This window comes from Pseudophryne corroboree, chromosome 4 (genome assembly GCF_028390025.1).
Source record: "Pseudophryne corroboree isolate aPseCor3 chromosome 4, aPseCor3.hap2, whole genome shotgun sequence".
In the NCBI taxonomy this organism is placed as follows: domain Eukaryota; kingdom Metazoa; phylum Chordata; class Amphibia; order Anura; family Myobatrachidae; genus Pseudophryne; species Pseudophryne corroboree.
Window position 1 is genome coordinate 358522478 of NC_086447.1, and position 18875 is coordinate 358541352.

The 18875-nt window shown below is 46.0% G+C and overlaps 1 protein-coding gene across 2 annotated transcripts in view; it reads left to right on the forward strand.

The window, feature by feature from the left end:
• Positions 1–18666, forward strand: part of LOC134909540 (deoxyribodipyrimidine photo-lyase-like) — a 48236-nt gene extending 29570 nt beyond the window's left edge. For both annotated transcript variants that reach the window (XM_063916529.1, XM_063916530.1), the window contains exons 6-10: positions 1858–2056; positions 2237–2389; positions 10214–10335; positions 10819–10978; positions 17686–18666. In XM_063916529.1, coding sequence (XP_063772599.1) covers positions 1858–2056; positions 2237–2389; positions 10214–10335; positions 10819–10978; positions 17686–17837 — 786 coding nt within the window. In that variant the 3' untranslated portion in view covers positions 17838–18666. The remainder of the gene's footprint in view (positions 1–1857; positions 2057–2236; positions 2390–10213; positions 10336–10818; positions 10979–17685) is intronic.
• The last annotated feature ends 209 nt before the right edge of the window (positions 18667–18875 follow it).

Sequence of the window (18875 nt, forward strand, 5' to 3'; positions counted from 1 at the left end):
CTTTGGGGTCCGCAAGGCGGGTGTCGGAAGTGGCGGCTGGGTCTCACAAGGGCCCCCGTTTGATCTTCCAGGTGGATAGAGCGAAATTGAGAACTCCGATAATAGTTCTGCCAACAGTGGTTTAGGTGTTTCGCAGAAACCAGCCTATTTGATGCCTGTGGTTACTTGAGCTGATTCAAGGTCTCTCGATGTAGACAGAGCTTTGAATATTTATGTTGCCAATTTGGCTCAGATTGCGGAAACAGAGGCTCTGTTTGTCTGGTATGCTCCCAGCGTGATTGGGGCGCCTGCGTCTCTGTAGTCGGTTACACGCTAGATCTGTGATCCGGTTCGGCGTGCTCGTTCTACGGCTGGATTGCCGTTACCGAATTCGGTGGTGACCCATTCTACTTGGAAAGTGGGTTTTCTTGGGCGGATGCCCGAGGAGTCTCGGCGATTCATCTTTGCCGAGTGGATACTTGGTCGGGTTGAAACACTTTTGCTAAGCGCTACAAGTTTGATACCCTGGCTGATGGGGTCCTCATGTTGCTCAATCGGTGCTGCAGAGTCGTCTGCACTCTCCCGCCCGGTCTGGAGCTTTAGTATAAACCCCATGGTCCTTACGGAGTCCCCAGTATCCTCTAGGACGTATGAGAAAATAGGATTTTGATACCTACCGGTAAATCCTTTTCTCTTAGTCCGTAGAGGATGCTGGGCGCCTGTCCCAGTGCGTACTGTGTCTGCAGTAATTGGTTATGGTTACACTCTTGTGGTGTTTCTTTTCTGTCAGGCTGTTGCTGATGTTGTGCATGCCATGGCAGGCGGTGTTTTTTTATTGGTTGTGTTGACACACTGGTTGTGTTACATATTCTCTCAGCATGTGGCTGTGTATTTTTCATGCCGTTGGTTGGTATTCTTTTGAATGCCACGTTCTGCGGTATATTCGTGGTGTGAGCTGGTATGACACTCACTGTGTTTACACAATAAATTCTTTCCTCGAAATGTCCCGTCTCCCTGGGCACAGTTTTCTAACTGGGGTCTGGAAGAGGGGCATAGAGGGAGGAGCCAGTTCACACCCATTCAAAGAGTCTTATAGTGTGCCCATGTCTCCTGCGTATCCAGTCTATACCCTACGGTCCTTACGGAGTCCCCAGCATTCTCTAGGGACTAAGAGAAAATGATTTACTGGTAGGTATCAAAATCCTATTTTTTCACTTTGAGGGCGAAGTCCAGTAGTGCCACCTCATTGCATATGTGTGTGTGTATTATATATATATATATATATATATATATATATATATATAAAACACAAACGGGCGGCACTCCACAGGATTTCCAAAAGTAACATGACAGCACACAGCTGATTATCAGCTGTGTGCTGTCGTGTTACTTTTGGAAATCCTGTGGAGTGCCGCCCGTTTGTGTTCTATTACATGCAGTCCGTCAAAGGTCATTGGGAGGGCTCCCAGGTGTTACTGTCTCTAGTGTGGAGTGCCGGTCAAAAAACGCTATATATATATATATATATATATATATATATATATATATATATATATATATATATATATATATATATATATATATATATATATATATATATATATATATATATATATATATATATATATATATATAATTAATATAATATTTTTTTTTTTTTTTTTTTTATTAGTTATTTGATTTAAAGTACGTTATATATTTTGTGTGTGTGCTATTAGTTATTTGATTTAAAGTAACATATATTTTGTGTGTGTGTTTATTAGTTTGATTTAAAGTAACTTGTTAAGTGCCGTTTTAAAAGTAAGAGTTGCAGTGGTCTGAGAAAACTGTAAATACAGTACTATGTACATACTGATCTACTGTAGTGTTGTTAATCAGCCTATAGATTGGGATCAGTGCTACGCCAGTCTGGAAGTGGATCGGACAGTTCTAGAAGTAGAATGGGCAAAACCAGGGTCAACGGCAGGAATTAATATGCTCCAGACCTTTATATCGGGACAGCTTAAGTTTTTTAACGCAGACCGGAACAACCCAAACCAGCGGGCGCTCAGCAACCTCTCCCCATGGTTTCACTTTGGTGAGTAATAAAGATTGTTGCAACAAACTTTTTTTATCTGCATTCTCAGTTTTATAGTAGTGCATGTGTCTAATAGTTTTCTGTACCCTTCTTCCTATAAACAGATATTGCACACCTTCTCTTATAGCTCACATGCTGGCAGACTCTTTGCAAACTAATATTTCTCTTATTCCTTCTCAGGTCAGCTCTCAGTACAGCGAGCAATTCTGGAGGTGCAGAAGTATCGCACCAAGTTCAAGGAATCTGTGGACAGCTTTGTGGAAGAAGCTGTAGTAAGACGAGAGCTGGCTGACAACTTCTGTTACTACAACAAAAACTATGACAAAGTAGAAGGTAGAAATTGAAATCAATCACAAAGCGAATTACATCCATTTTTCTTCTTGATCTTTTTATGAGGCGAAAGCAATTATCTGCGGAACTTAACTGCAGGCTTTATCTACCAGGTTAAAATCCTGGAGCTAATCGGTAACTGTCTGCAGTGAGCCCAGAGGATGCACTTAACATGGATTTTGGTTCACACTCGAGGAAGGTGCACACAAAAATCTGCATTAGGTGCACCCTTCAGGACTTACTGTGCCTGGTAAATGTACAGCTCCAGGCACTTAACCCAGAATCTATGCCTTACTGTGCGTTAGCCACGAGGCTTCACCTGGGAGCTAAAAGCCTGCTGCAGTAAATCTTGCGGCTAATGAATTTCTCCCCTAAGTATTTTTTTTTTCTTTCCTTAATACTTCAAAGAATCAGTTTATAGTGGTTTACAGGGGACACTGCTGTATAGGGAATGGACCCTGGGCACTTTCAAATCTTGCCTTTAATTCTGACTCCTCCCTCTCAATACCCCAATTGGTTTCCAGTGAATACAGGTTTTGTGACTGCCTGATTGAGGTGGACGCTGTCTCAACTGCTGCAATGTGCAGTTTAGTTATTTGAAAACAATTTTAGGTGTTTCTTTTATTTCTATTTTTTTTAATGGTTTTTTTGTTTGTTTTTTGTTCAAGCGGCTGCTGGGGACTCATGGATCAGGCTTATGAGGTGACGGAGAAACTTTGCATGCAGCCATGAGAAGCATGGGATTCTCTCTGGGTATTAGCATCCACTACCGCAGGTAGTCTCTCCAGTTCTCAAAGCCTTCGTTGCCACCTGGCAAGGAGGTCCCAGAGGTGTTCCAGAGCTGGTGATGACAACATAAGTGGGTTTTCTTTCTGCTTTAGTGGGAAACAGAATTAAAGTTGCAATGTACTTTCTTTTGCTTCCTGGGCTTGATGTAGATGCAGAAAGTTAGTTGGTTGACTTCCACAAGTGTTGCCCTTGACAGTGTTGTCAATGCAGGGTATTGAGCTTTGATGTTGTCTTCCATTACTGGACCCTAGGGAGGTGCTTCCTTGTTCATATACTTGAGCTGGCTTTTACTCAGCCTCAGGTTGTGTTACTGGGTGCTGGCTTGGGGGCTTCCTCCTCCATACCTTGCAGTATGTACATGTTAGTGGGAAGGGGTTGTTCTCCTGTGTGTATATGAAAGTATCTGGGGAATACGGTACCTTCACTGGTTAGTTGGGTGACTGGGGTGGGGGAAGTGGGTGGTTGTCCTTCAGCCCACATTCCCTAAGCAGCTAGTCTTAATAGGAGAGCATTCATGGTATGAGCCATGAAAGATCTTTTTGACAATACAACAGTAGCAGCATATCTGAAACATCAGGGAGGCACCAACATTGCTCAATTCATGAGGGAAACAGGATGGATATGCACTTGGCAAAGATACATTTTCAACAGTGCTGATCCCAGGCAAAGACAACTGTAAGGCCGATTATGTCAGCAGACTGGACTTGCATCCCAGGGTGTGGTTACCCCATCTTGGCGTTTACCATTAAATGAAATTTAAACTTGAAGGCAAGGAACTTCTGTTCCAATATCACATATTCAATAGTGTTGTTGGATGAAGTTGTGGGGATTATCTGGTGTTCTCTCACTTACTTGCTTACTCTAGTAGCCATGCTTCTGTTGGGCCTCAAAAAACAAAAAGGTATCATGAGTAATTTTAGTGTTCTCGGGACTGGCCAAGGTACAGTAGTCCTGGTATTCGAATCTGCTGAGCACGCAAGGTCCTCTTCAGCATTTAGCTTTACCTCTACTTGCTTTAACAGCTTGGCTATTGAAGCTGTGATTTCTATGACTAATTATCGTCTGTCTGTATTGCCTCGTGTGAGCAGGAAGGATATTCCCACATGATCCTTTTGGTTGGTTAAGTTGCTCCTGTTTCTTCAGGCATGGTTTGCTGCAGAGTTGTAGTTTGGGCCCTAAAAGTCCAGATATGTGCTTCATCATTACTCTTTCAGTGAAAACTTGCTTTGGGGGTGATTCAGTAAGAATCGCATAAGCGATCCTTATTGCATTTCCCCGATGGTAGGCTCCTGCGATCGCGACGCAGGTATGCAAACGCCTCTGAATGGAGGGGTGGGGGCTGTCGTCGTTCGAAAGGGAGGGCGGGGACGTGTCTCCCCTGTTTTGAGGGAGTGGTGAGTCCAAGGACTGAGTCACAAGACGCAGTTTCCTTGGCCTTAGGAGCCGCCCTGCGACTGCAAGGTTTAGAAAGCCTAAGCTTACTCAACCTGCGGTCTCAGATGAACATCGCTACCGATGGTCGCGATGTTCATCTTAAATATAGTTGCATAGCAAATGTAGGGAGGAGGTGCTATGCACCTCCTCCTGCATTTGCATTGCAACTTTGCATTTGCATTGCAACTTTGCATTTGCAATACTTAGTGAATCACCCCCTCTGATCCCAGTTGTAGAAGGGATCTTACAGGGGTTCTTCATATGCTGCTTCCTTATTCTGGGTGGTCTTCAGTATGCCGGCGGTCGGGCTCCCGGCGACCAGCATACCGGCGCCGGGAGCCCGCATACCGACACTTATTCTCTCTCGTGGGGGTCCACGACCCCCCTGGAGGGAGAATAAAATAGTGTGGCGCGCGTAGCGCGCCACCGTGCCCGTAGCGTGGCGAGCCCGCAAGGGGCTCATTTGCGCTCGCCACACTGTCGGTAAGCCGGCGGCCGGCCTCCCGGCGCCGGTATGCTGGTCGCCGGGAGGCCGGCCGCCGGCAGATCGTAGTGAACCCCTTATTCTCATCTAGTTGTCCCAAGTGATTTTGAACTAAATTCTTCGGGCAAGGAAAAATATTGCTTTTGAGCCCTTGGAGTCCATGACATTAAGGATGCTTTTCTGGTAAACAGTCTTTTTCCTGGCCATCTCCCCAGCTCTTAAGAGTGTCCAAATTGTGAGCGCTATCATGCAGATCGTTTTCTCACTTTCCATGAGTATTGGGCAGTTCTGAGAATTAAACCCTCATTTCAGCCCAAGGTAGTGTTCAGGCTACATGTGCCTGAAGAGATTGTTATTCTGGCTATGCGCTGGACGTTTCTGAAAATGAGGAGATCTCTCTTCAATTTCTGGGTGTGGTCAGGGCCCTTAGGATTTTTGTTGATGGCTAAAGAGATGCATTGTACAGATGATCTCTTTACCTTGTAGGATTCCCATGAGTGTGGCTGGCCAGCCTTTAAGAACACCATTGCTCTGCAAATTACACTTGTAATTCGCAAGGCTTATATTTGTGCAGGGGTTTTGGTTCCAAAATACCTGAAGGCTTATTCCACTAAGTCAGTGGGTGGTGAAGTATGGGGTATTTGTTGAACAGCTGTGCAGAGAAACAACTTGTTCTTCCCGGCTTACTATTACTAATGGTAGCACAGTTGACATACAGATGTGTCCTCTTACATCTTTGGTCTGTGCGCAACAAGTCTTGTTAAACATAATGTGTGAGTGTCACATGACTCTGTAGCGCTGAGCGCCTTTTTTGTGTCACAAAGTAATGCAACAGGAGGCACAAGCAGATCCTGCTGATTAAAATAATATGCAGCATGTCTATATTCTGTGTGTGACTGCGACTGTATTTGTATACAAAATGCTCTGCTACAGTGATTTCCTGGAAAATACTGTAATAATGGAATTTTGGATGCAGATAGAGCCGCAATTAACAGACCTTTTCTAGATAACAAGCCACAGCTCACTGCTCACCTTTGGTAAAGATGTATGTCAGAGGTTTGTATGGTTTATGTGAAGCGCTGTTGGTATGAATCCAAACTACAAACTTATGGGGTAATTCTGAGTTGATCGCAGCAGGAACTTTGTTAGCAGTTGGACAAAACCATGTGCACTGCAGGGGAGGCAGATATAACATGTGCAGAGAGAGTTAGATTTGGGTGGGGTGTGTTCAATCTGCAATCTAAATTGCAGTGTAAAGATAAAGCAGCCAGTATTTACCCTGCACAGAAACAAAATAACCCACCCAAATCTAACACACTCTGCACATGTTACATCTGCCTCCCCTGCAGTGCACATGGGCCCTCATTCCGAGTTGTTCGCTCGCAAGGCGATTATAGCAGAGTTACACACGCTAAGCCGCCGCCTACTGGGAGTGAATCTAAACATCTTAAATGTGCGACCGATGTATTCGCAATATTGCGATCAAAACCGAGTTAGCAGTTTCTGAGTAACTCCAGACTTACTCTGCCTGTGCGATCAATTCAGTGCTTTTCGGTCCCGGCTGACGTCATAAACACACCCAGCGTTCGCCCAAGCACTCCCACCGTTTCTCCAGACACGCCTGCGTTTTTTCCGGAAACGGTAGCGTTTCCTGCCACACGCCCCTAAAACGCCGTACATCCGCCCAGTAACACCCATTTCCTGTCAATCACAATGCGTTCTCCGGAGCGACGAAAAAGCCGTGAGTAAAATTACTTTCTTCTTAGTAAAGTTACTTGACGCATGCGCAGTGCGAACATTACGCATGCGCACTAAGAGAATTCTCACTGCGATGCGATGAAAAATACCGAGCGAACAACTCGGAATGAGGGCCATGGTTTTGCCCAACTGCTAACAAAGTTCCTGCTGCGATCAATTCAGAATTACCCCCTTAATGCATTGAGATGTTTCTCTGGTGACGCAGCTTCATCAGAAGGTTAAAGTTCACAATTCCTCAGGTGTACATTGCAGCAAGTAAACGAAATGAAAACACAGCGTAAGTTGTGCAAAAAAAATCCCCTTTCTTTATAAGAGAAAACATTTAGTAAAATCTAAAATAATCAGCATTAAACCCTAATAAATTATTTTGGGCGAACGGTGCTTTGTGCCTCCCAAGAGAGCTCTGAATCGGTGGCAGACAATTGGGGCATTAAGTACAAAAATGCTGTTGTTCTTTTTTCATTGTTTGTCTTAGATACATTTTACACAAATGTATTTCTAAATGAATCATAACTTGCATATTTAAGTATGAGTTCAGCTCTAGTTCCCCTCTTGCACGCTCTGTCTCCCTGTACACTTCCTCCTTCCACTTGTAGTTGATAAAGTGATCAGTTAGGGTTTAAGGATCCCCAGTTAAAGACTTCACACCTTCTATGGCAGAGGATACCTCACTCAGGGGTGTAGCGGGGGTGGCTCCGGTGGAGTGCGAGCTCCAGGCGCTGAAAAAGGTAGAGGGCACACTGCCACCCGTCACCCCCCCCCCCCCCCCTGGTTCCACAGCCCACTGTACTGGCAGAGCAGGAAGAGGAAGAGCCGAGGGGCGCACACTGACTCGGACTCAGAGACCAGGTAGGGAACAAGGCAGGCCAGAGGCAATAGCAGGAAACACTGACAGCCAGCACATGCTGGAGCACTGCCAGCCCTTTTTATATGTCTCACTGTCAGCTTGTAGCTGTGCAGTAGGGTTACTTCTGTCCTGCAGCACCATTCTCTGCCCCCGCTGCTACAGCACCTCTCTCTGGGTGGGATGTACTAATGTACATCGCGGCCCATCGCCCCGATGCTGAACGCATATGTACTTACATATGCAATCAGCATTGCAGAGATTAATTTCCGATAAGAGCTGTCCTCTGCGATGTGCAGCGGCATACTGACTTACGGGATTTGGCCCCGGGAGTCAGTCTGCGCATGCGCGGGGTGACTAGGCTGGCCACAGGGCATGCTGGGAGGGATCCGTTCGGATCCCTCACACAACGCTGCAGAGAGAAGCCCATAGGCATCTATAGGGTATCGCCAGCAAAAGCTGTCGAATCCTCCGCAGCGCTGTCCTGCCGGCCAGAGGATACTACATTAGGAAAATGCATTAAACAGGAAGTTTACCGCATTTTCCGCTTAGTACATCTTGCCCTCTTTCCTGGAAGCTGCATCACTTGTCTCTACTTCAGATGCTGCAACAGCTCTCTCTGCCCTAGCTGCTGCAGCACCTCTTTCTGTCCCGGATTCTACAGGACCTCTCTCTGCCCTTGCTGCTGTAGCACCTCTCTCTACCCTGGCTGCTGCAGCACTTCTCCCTACATTGATGCTGCAGCACTTCTCTCTGCATTAGAAGCTGCAGCAAATTAGGCTGCTGAAGTACCTCTCTCTACCTCTGAGGCTGCTGCGGCACTTCTCTCTGACCCGTAGGCTGCTGAGCACCTTTCTCTGCCCATCAGGCTGCTGCGAAGCGGCTCTCTTCCCCTCAGACTGCTGCGGCACAGCTGTCTCTGCCCCTCAGGCAATTCTAGGACATTATTTTCATTGAAACATGAAAATAATGTCCCAGAATTGCCTGAGAGGAACGGAGAGCTGTGCCGCAGCAGCCTGAGGGATTGTAACATAGTGGGATTATCGGGTCTAGTATGGCAGGTCTAGGGCATTATTTTCATTGAGGCACTGGGGGATTATCAAGTCTGGGGGGCAATTTTGGTGTATTATTTTCATTGAGAGTTTGGGGGGGTTCATCTCTGTAGGAGCTTGCTCCAGGCACCATGGCGCCTAGCTACACCTCTGACCTCACTGCCATTAGCTGGCGAGTGGCATCTATTTAGTATATCCAGGAGCAGATGAGCTGGAGAGTTTCATCGCAAGGATGTGTGTCACGTCCAGATGCTAGCCAATAGCTCCTGGCTGATACATGCAGAGGAAAACACATTAACTAGTGGCTGGGCAGTATCTCCAGTGTGTCGCAGGTGAAAAACACTATGTGGCAGCCTGTTCCTCCTGGGGTGGGGCATTCTCAGCTGGTTTGATAATTATGCTGATTGTATTTCAAACCTCGAAAACTGCTTTATTCATCTTGCTGATCAGTGTACTCCGGTGGGGTGCTCATTGGATTTCTCTTGAGGCAGTTGCTGGCAAACTGCATTCTTCATAAAATGTGCTATAAAACTGGACACCCCCCCCCCCCCCCCCCCCCCCTTTTTCTGGCACTTCAGGCAACAGAGCTTTTGGTGTTCTTTCAATCCACTGTTTGTGTGTGCTGAGGATTCTGTGACACAGATTTTTCATATTAGCGTTCAATAAAGAGAGGCTACATCATGGTCGGAAGATTCCCGTTGAGCCGGCCTGCATATCGGGCTTGTTTTATTTGTTGACATGTGACCCTGCCCCCCACATGAAAGACAGCATTAATTTTCTTATTCCAAATCTTGTGTATTGTCTGCAGTACAGCAATTCTGCCATCCATCATCTCACATCTATATACAGTATCTATATACCTAACATCAGTGTATATACAGTATCTATGGGGCACATTTGCTAAGAGCGGAGAAGTGAGCCAGTGGATAAATTTCCCCATCAACCAATCAGCAGCTATGTATCATTTTATAGTATGCAAATTATAGATGTTACTTCAGTGCTGATTGGTTGCCTTGGTCACTTCTCCGCTCTTATCACTGCTTAGTAAATGTACCCCTATATGCCTAACATCAGTGTATATGCAGCGTCTGTATGCCTCGCATCAGTGCATATGCAGCGCCTGTATGCCTCGCATCAGTGCATATGCAGCGCCTGTATGCCTCGCATCAGTGCATATGCAGCGCCTGTATGCCTCGCATCAGTGCATATGCAGCGCCTGTATGCCTCGCATCAGTGCATATGCAGCGCCTGTATGCCTCGCATCAGTGTATATGCAGCGTCTGTATGCCTCGCATCAGTGTATATGCAGCGTCTGTATGCCTCGCATCAGTGTATATGCAGCGTCTGTATGCCTCGCATCAGTGTATATGCAGTGTCTATGCCTCGCATCAGTCTCTATACAGCATCTATCTGCATTTGTCCTAGCTGCAAGTTTACCCACAAGTGTGCACATCATTATTTACAAGGTGCTTACGACTGGGCCAAGAATACTCTGAAAGATCACGCAAAGGACAAGAGGACTCACTATTACACTCTAAAGGAACTGGAAAGTGGGAAGACGCACGATCCCCTGTGGAACGCAGCCCAGGTAATGCTTAATGTAGAGCTATAATGACTCTTGGTGCTAGATGATATAGATAGAACAGTTCTTCAGATAATAATGGAAGTACAACTATAAATATGGTTAAAAAGGGGGGGGGGGGCAGACTAGATAGGCCAAGTGGTTCTTATCCGCCGTCAAATTCTATGTTTCTTATTTATTGTTTATCTTATTTTGTATCTGTTAATGTTCTCATCCTTTAGCTGCATTTTCTATATTTTCTGTATAACATACTGTACACAACTTAATCATGAGTATAAGAGATTGTAAAGATATATAATATAGCTTATTTTATTCCCATCTTCTATAATGGTATTTGCCTTTTCGTTTCTTGCATACACTACAGGTACTGTACATTTATTATTTCAGGATATTTGCCTAAAAAGAATATCTAATCCTTTCAGTACAAGTTTACAGACTTTTAGCTCTGTCCTAAGCATGAATTTGTTTTCCCCCCTCTCCATGAGACAGTTGCAGATGGTCCATGAGGGAAAGATGCATGGCTTCCTGCGAATGTACTGGGCTAAGAAGATACTGGAGTGGACCAGCTCACCAGAAGAGGCCCTGCATTTCGCCATTTATCTCAACGATCGCTTTGAGCTGGATGGACGGGACCCCAATGGATATGTAGGTGAGTACAGAAAGGCTAGAGTGTTGTGCTCATTGCTAAGTCTACAGTGGACATAACATAAAAAAAATCCACACTTCCTTCTAAATCTAAACCTGCTGGCCTTTGTGAGAAAGCTGAAGATGTAGTGGAATTTCGCCTTCCGACGTGGTGACAGTCCAAAGCACACATATGATGCAATCAAGGAATAGAGTTGGCAAAAGAAGATTAGTCTTGGAATGGCGCAGTCAGAGCCTAGACCTCAAAAAACCTGTAGAATGTCCTAAATAGGGCTGAGATCCTCTCAAACTTTGAAGGAACGTGACCTTTCTTGCATGCACGAGTTGAACAGAATTGCAGCAACTTGATCCTGCTATCATGCCTTTACCAAATTCTATATATAATCACCATGGTAGATGCGGTCTTTGCTAAAAAAAAATTCCAGCAGGCTGAAGTTAGGTGTTTTGTATTTACTGTACTGTAATCATCAGCTAAAGTGTAATAAAAAAAGACATCATTTTTTTTCTCTGACGTCCTAGTGGATGCTGGGACTCCGTCAGGACCATGGGGAATAGCGGCTCCGCAGGAGACAGGGCACAAAATTTAAAAGTTTGACCACTAGGTGGTGTGTACTGGCTCCTCCCCCTATGACCCTCCTCCAAGCCTCAGTTAGGTTTTTGTGCCCGTCCGAGCAGGGTGCAATCTAGGTGGCTCTCCTAAAGAGCTGCTTAGAAAAAGTTTGTTAGGTTTTTTATTTTCAGTGAGTCCTGCTGGCAACAGGCTCACTGCAACGAGGGACTTAGGGGAGAAGAAGTGAACTCACCTGCGTGCAGGATGGATTTGCTTCTTAGGCTACTGGACACTAGCTCCAGAGGGACGATCACAGGTACAGCCTGGATGGGTCACCGGAGCCGCGCCGCCGACCCCCTTGCAGATGCCGAATAGAGAAGAGGTCCAGAAACCGGCGGCAGAAGACGTCTCAGTCTTCATGAGGTAGCGCACAGCACTGCAGCTGTGCGCCATTGCTCTCCGCACACTTCACACCAGCGGTCACTGAGGGTGCAGGGCGCTGGGGGGGGCGCCCTGGGCAGCAATGTAATATACCTATTCTGGCTAAAATATATCACATATAGCCCCTGGGGCTATATGGATGTATTTAACCCCTGACAGGTTCCAAAAAAACCGGGAGAAGAAGCCCGCCGAAAAGGGGGCGGGGCCTATTCTCCTCAGCACATAGCGCCATTTTCCTGCCCAGCTCCGCTGCGAGGAAGGCTCCCAGGACTCTCCCCTGCACTGCACTACAGAAACAGGGTAAAAACAGAGAGGGGGGGCACTTATTGGCGATATTTATAATATTTGAGCTGCTATAAAGGGAACACACTTATTAAGGTTGTCCCTATATATATTTATAGCGCTTGGGTGTGTGCTGGCAAACTCTCCCTCTGTCTCCCCAAAGGGCTAGTGGGGTCCTGTCTTCTATCAGAGCATTCCCTGTGTGTCTGCTGTGTGTCGGTACGTGTGTGTCGACATGTATGAGGACGATGTTGGCGTGGAGGCGGAGCAATTGCCTGTAATGGTGATGTCACCCCCTAGGGAGTCGACACCAGAATGGATGGCTTTGTTTATGGAATTACGGGATAGTGTCAGCACGCTACAAAAGTCGGTTGACGGCATGAGACAGCCGGCAAACCAGTTAGTACCTGTCCAGGCGTCTCAGACACCGTCAGGGGCTGTAAAACGCCCTTTACCTCAGTCGGTCGACACAGACCCAGACACTGACACTGAATCCAGTGTCGACGGTGAAGAAACAAACTTATTTTCCAGTAGGGCCACACGTTATATGATCACGGCAATGAAGGAGGCTTTGCATATCTCTGATACTGCAAGTACCACAAAAAGGGGTATTATGTGGGGTGTGAAAAAACTACCGATAGTTTTTCCTGAATCAGAGGAACTGAATGAAGTGTGTGACGTGGGTTACCCCAGATAGAAAACTGCTAATTTCAAAGAAGTTATTGGCATTATACCCTTTCCCGCCAGAGGTTAGGGCGCGCTGGGAAACACCTCCTAGGGTGGATAAGGCGCTCACACGCTTATCAAAGCAAGTGGCGTTACCGTCTCCTGATACGGCCGCCCTCAAGGATCCAGCTGATAGGAGGCTGGAGAATACATTAAAAAGTATATACACACATACGGGTGTTTATACTGAGACCAGCAATCGCCTCAGCCTGGATGTGCAGTGCTGGCGTGGCTTGGTCGGAGTCACTGTCTGAAAATATTGATACCCTGGATAGGGACAGTATTTTACTGACTATAGAGCAGTTAAAGGATGCATTTCTTTATATGCGAGATGCACAGAGAGATATTTGCACTCTGGCATCAAGAGTAAGTGCGATGTCCATATCTGCCAGAAGAAGTTTATGGACGCGCCAGTGGTCAGGTGATGCGGATTCCAAACGACATATGGAAGTATTGCCGTATAAGGGGGAGGAATTATTTGGGGTCGGTCTATCGGATCTGGTGGCCACGGCAACGGCCGGAAAATCCACCTTTTTACCCCAGGTCACCTCCCAGCAGAAAAAGCCGCAGGCTTTTCAGCTGCAGTCCTTTCGTTCCTATAAGAACAAACGAGCAAAAGGACATTCCTATTTGCCCCGAGGCAAAGGAAAGGGTAAGAGACTGCAACAAGCAGCTCCTTCCCAGGAGCAGAAGCCCTCCCCGGCTTCTACAAAGGCGTCAGCATGACGCTGGGACCTTACAAGCAGACTCGGGGGCGGTGGGGGGTCGCCTCAAACATTTCAGCGCACAGTGGGCTCACTCACAGGTGGACCCCTGGATCCTGCAGGTAGTATCTCAGGGTTACAGGTTGGAATTCGAGAAGTCCCCTCCTCGCCGTTTCCTAAAGTCTGCTTTGCCAACGTCTCCCTCCGACAGGGCGACGGTATTGGAGGCCATTCACAAGCTGTATTCTCAGCAGGTGATAGTCAAGGTACCCCTCCTACAACAGGGACAGGGGTATTACTCCACGCTATTTGTGGTACCGAAGGCGGACGGCTCGGTAAGACCGATTCTAAAGAGAAGGCGTCTTAATTATCCCTTACTTGGACGATCTCCTGATAAGGGCAAGATCCAGAGAACAGCTGGAGGTCGGAGTAGCACTAACCCAAGTAGTGCTCCAACAACACGGGTGGATTCTGAATTTTCCAAAATCCCAACTGATCCCGACGACACGTCTGTTGTTCCTAGGGATGATTCTGGACACTGTTCAGAAAAAGGTATTTCTTCCGGAGGAGAAAGCCAGGGAGTTATCCGATCTAGTCAGGAACCTCCTAAAACCAGGAAAAGTATCTGTGCATCAATGCACAAGAGTCCTGGGAAAAATGGTAGCTTCTTACGAAGCGATTCCATTCGGCAGATTCCATGCACGAACTTTTCAGTGGGATCTGCTGGACAAATGGTCCGGATCGCATCTGCAGATGCATCAGCGGATAAAATTGTCCACAAGGACAAGAGTGTCTCTGCTATGGTGGTTGCAGAGTGCTCATCTGTTAGAGGGCCGCAGATTCGGCATACAGAACTGGGTCCTAGTGACCACGGATGCCAGCCTGAGAGGCTGGGGAGCGGTCACACAGGGAAGAAACTTCCAGGGCGTGTGGTCAAGCCTGGAGACGTCTCTTCACATAAATATACTGGAGCTAAGAGCAATCTACAATGCTCTAAGCCTGGCAAAACCTCTGCTTCAGGGTCAGCCGGTGTTGATTCAGTCGGACAACATCACGGCAGTCGCCCACGTAAACAGACAGGGCGGCACAAGAAGCAGGAGGGCAATGGCAGAAGCTGCAAGGATTCTCCGCTGGGCAGAAAATCATGTGTTAGCACTGTCAGCTGTGTTCATCCCGGGAGTGGACAACTGGGAAGCAGACTTCCTCAGCAGACACGATCTGCACCCGGGAGAGTGGGGACTTCATCCAGAAGTCTTCCACATGATTGTGGTCCATTGGGAAAGACCAATGGTGGACATGATGGCGTCCCGCCTCAACAAAAAACTGGACAGGTATTGCGCCAGGTCAAGAGACCCTCAGGCAATAGCTGTAGACGCTCTGGTAACACCATGGGTGTACCAGTCAGTGTATGTGTTTCCTCCTCTGCCTCTCATACCAAAAGTACTGAGAATTATACGGCAAAGGGGAGTAAGAACGATACTCGTGGCTCCGGATTGGCCAAGAAGAACTTGGTACCCGGAACTTCAGGAGATGCTCACGGAAGATCCGTGGCCTCTACCTCTAAGACGTGACCTGCTTCAGCAGGGACCGTGTCTATTCCAAGACTTACCGCGGCTGCGTTTGACGGCATGGCGGTTGAACGCCGAATCCTAAGGGAAAAAGGCATTCCGGAAGAGGTCATCCCTACCCTGGTAAAAGCCAGGAAGGAGGTGACTGCACAACATTATCACCGCATTTGGAGAAAATATGTTGTGTGGTGTGAGGCCAGGAAGGCCCCGACGGAGGAATTTCAACTGGGTTGATTCCTACATTTCCTGCAAACAGGATTGTCTATGGGCCTCAAATTAGGGTCCATTAAGGTTCAAATTTCGGCCCTGTCGATTTTCTTCCAGAAAGAATTGGCTTCAGTTCCTGAAGTCCAGACTTTTGTAAAAGGAGTACTACATATACAGCCCCCGGTTGTGCTCCCAGTGGCACCGTGGGATCTTAATGTAGTTTTGGATTTTCTCAAATCCCATTGGTTTGAGCCACTCAAATCGGTGGATTTGAAATATCTTACATGGAAAGTAACCATGCTACTGGCCCTGGAGAGTGTCAGAATGGGCGGCTTTATCGTATAAAAGCCCATATCTGATTTTCCATTCGGACAGGGCAGAACTGCGGACGCGTCCTCACTTTCTGCCTAAGGTGGTTTCAGCGTTTCACCTGAACCAGCCTATTGTGGTGCCTGCGGCTACTAGCAATTTGGAGGATTCCAAGTTGCTGGACGTTGTCAGAGCATTGAAAATATATATTTCAAGGACGGCTGGAGTCAGAAAATCTGACTCGCTGTTTATACTGTATGCACCCAACAAGCTGGGTGCTCCTGCTTCTAAGCAGACGATTGCTCGTTGGATTTGTAGCACAATTCAACTTGCACATTCTGTGGCAGGCCTACCACAGCCTAAATCTGTCAAGGCCCATTCCACAAGGAAGGTGGGCTCATCTTGGGCGGCTGCCCGAGGGGTCTCGGCATTACAACTCTGCCGAGCAGCTACGTGGTCAGGGGAGAACACGTTTGTAAAATTCTACAAATTTGATACCCTGGCTAAGGAGGACCTGGAGTTCTCTCATTCGGTGCTGCAGAGTCATCCGCACTCTCCCGCCCGTTTGGGAGCTTTGGTATAATCCCCATGGTCCTGACGGAGTCCCAGCATCCACTAGGACGTCAGAGAAAATAAGATTTTACTTACCGATAAATCTATTTCTCGTAGTCCGTAGTGGTTGCTGGGCGCCCATCCCAAGTGCGGATTGTCTGCAATACTTGTACATAGTTATTGTTACAAAAAAATCGGGTTGTTATTGTTGTGAGCCGTCTGTTCAGAGGCTCCTACGTTTGTCATACTGTTAACTGGGTTCAGATCACAAGTTGTACGGTGTGATTGGTGTGGCTGGTATGAGTCTTACCCGGGATTCAAAATCCTTCCTTATTGTGTACGCTCGTCCGGGCACAGTATCCTAACTGAGGCTTGGAGGAGGGTCATAGGGGGAGGAGCCAGTACACACCACCTAGTGGTCAAACTTTTAAATGTTGTGCCCTGTCTCCTGCGGAGCCGCTATTCCCCATGGTCCTGACGGAGTCCCAGCATCCACTACGGACTACGAGAAATAGATTTATCGGTAAGTAAAATCTTATTTTTTTTTCAACTTGAGACCAGCATCACAATCTTGAAACATATCAAAGGGGAGTGCTTGGTACATTTAATGTTCGTGCAGAGGAAACAGGAGCCAGATCATCTACAGAAAAAATGATTTTATATCTGAATCATCAGGTGCATTCACAAATAAAGTGAATGTACCTGATGTCCCTCATATAAGCCGTGCGGTGTGACGGTATTGAGATGATTACTCCAGAAGCACTCCCTCTGTATCAATAATTTGTCACTGTCTCCACCCCTTCTATGTGGGGGATCTTGATCTATATTCATGAAACGGAAATCTTTTAAGATGTGTGTGTATGTATGTGTATGTGTATATATATATATATATATATATATATATATATATATATATATATATTCAGGTTTGATAGTTAATATTACAGTACAATAGTCCTAAGGGGACCAAATGTTGATGAAAAATAATATTCACTATTGTACAGCTTTTATATACAGTATACAGGGGTTTGATACCCTTTGTTGCCTAACCCTAACCTCTCGGGGTGGTGCCTAAACCTAACCCTCACGCTATACTCATGGTTGGTATTCCGGCTGCCGGGATCCCAACAGCCGGCATCTTGACCGGATCCTGTATACAGTATATGAAGAAAATATTGACTTATGGTTACTACATGTCCTAATCCTACAGCTGTTTTTGGAAACTTCATTCTGCAGTCTGTCCATTGATTACAATTCATAAATGTGTGATAGCCAGAGAGCAGCAGGGTGGAGCAAGTGGCCAGTCACAGATGATGTAGATATTCACATGTGGTGTTCAAGCTGACCTCTTATTCCGATCTTTCCTGTACAGGCTGCATGTGGTCTATATGTGGAATCCATGACCAGGGATGGGCAGAGAGGGCTGTTTTTGGAAAAATCAGATTCATGAACTACCAGGGATGCAAGAGGAAATTTGATGTGGCACAGTTTGAACGGCGTTACCATCCCAAAAACTTCACTTAATGCCAACTTCTTATTGGTGGAATGATGGGTGAATGTTCTGCTCATACTCAGGACACATTGGAAGAGGACTGCACTTACATGTAGCTTTTTATTCTATGACCTGCCGTGCTTTATAAGTGTTGGATCTTTGAAGATCTTAGCCCTATATTCATATAAGTTATCTAATTAATTAATTCTTAGGTAGGGTTATATTTATTAAAGTGCAGGTTTCTAGAAGTGGAGATATTGTCCATAGCAACCAATCAGATTCTACTTATTATTTATCTAGCACCTTCTAGAAGATAATAGCTAGAATCTGATTGATTGCTATGGGCAACATCTCCACTTCTTAAAATCCGCACTTTAGTAAATATACCAATTATTCTTTAGTTCTCCTCTTGGTCTTTCATTAAATATACAAAGTACTTACATTTGCTGCCAATGTGTACTTCAACTTCCGCTTTTCCTTCGGAATTGGAAACATCAAATTATGATTGTAACATCAAAAATGTACAGATGCACTTTGTATTATTGATTTATAACAGGACCCCCTCCATCCAGACACATTATTGCCATTGGTAGTTATGAATAGAGCTACCTCTGGGCTTTAGCCTTATAGGTGAACGCCTAGGGCGTCATTGCTTCAGAAGGTCACCCAACAGGCACAGCTTCCCAGCCCCCATGTTATTGGGGAACAAGTTTAAATGCCCTAGGACTAAATTGGTCACTTTAGCACACTGACTGTTACATTGTAGATTTCAAACCTGTTCTGTTTTCTTTCTTATATTTGTATCCACTGGGACTATGTATGCTTTTGTACAAATGTTTTTCATAAAATACAAACTGGTAATTTTTTGGTTTCTTTGTTTTGTTTTCCGAATAACAAATATCCCTAGTGATGGGTTTTAGCAAAAAAAAAAATTTTCTTGTTTTATGGCTATTATGCTTAGGAAACACTATGAGCGGTATCCAATTAGCCAAGCTAATTGGCTTACCAGGGGATATTCAATTAGCCCAGATAAGCCGGAGTTTAATAGCCAAGGAGTCAAAGCCGACTGA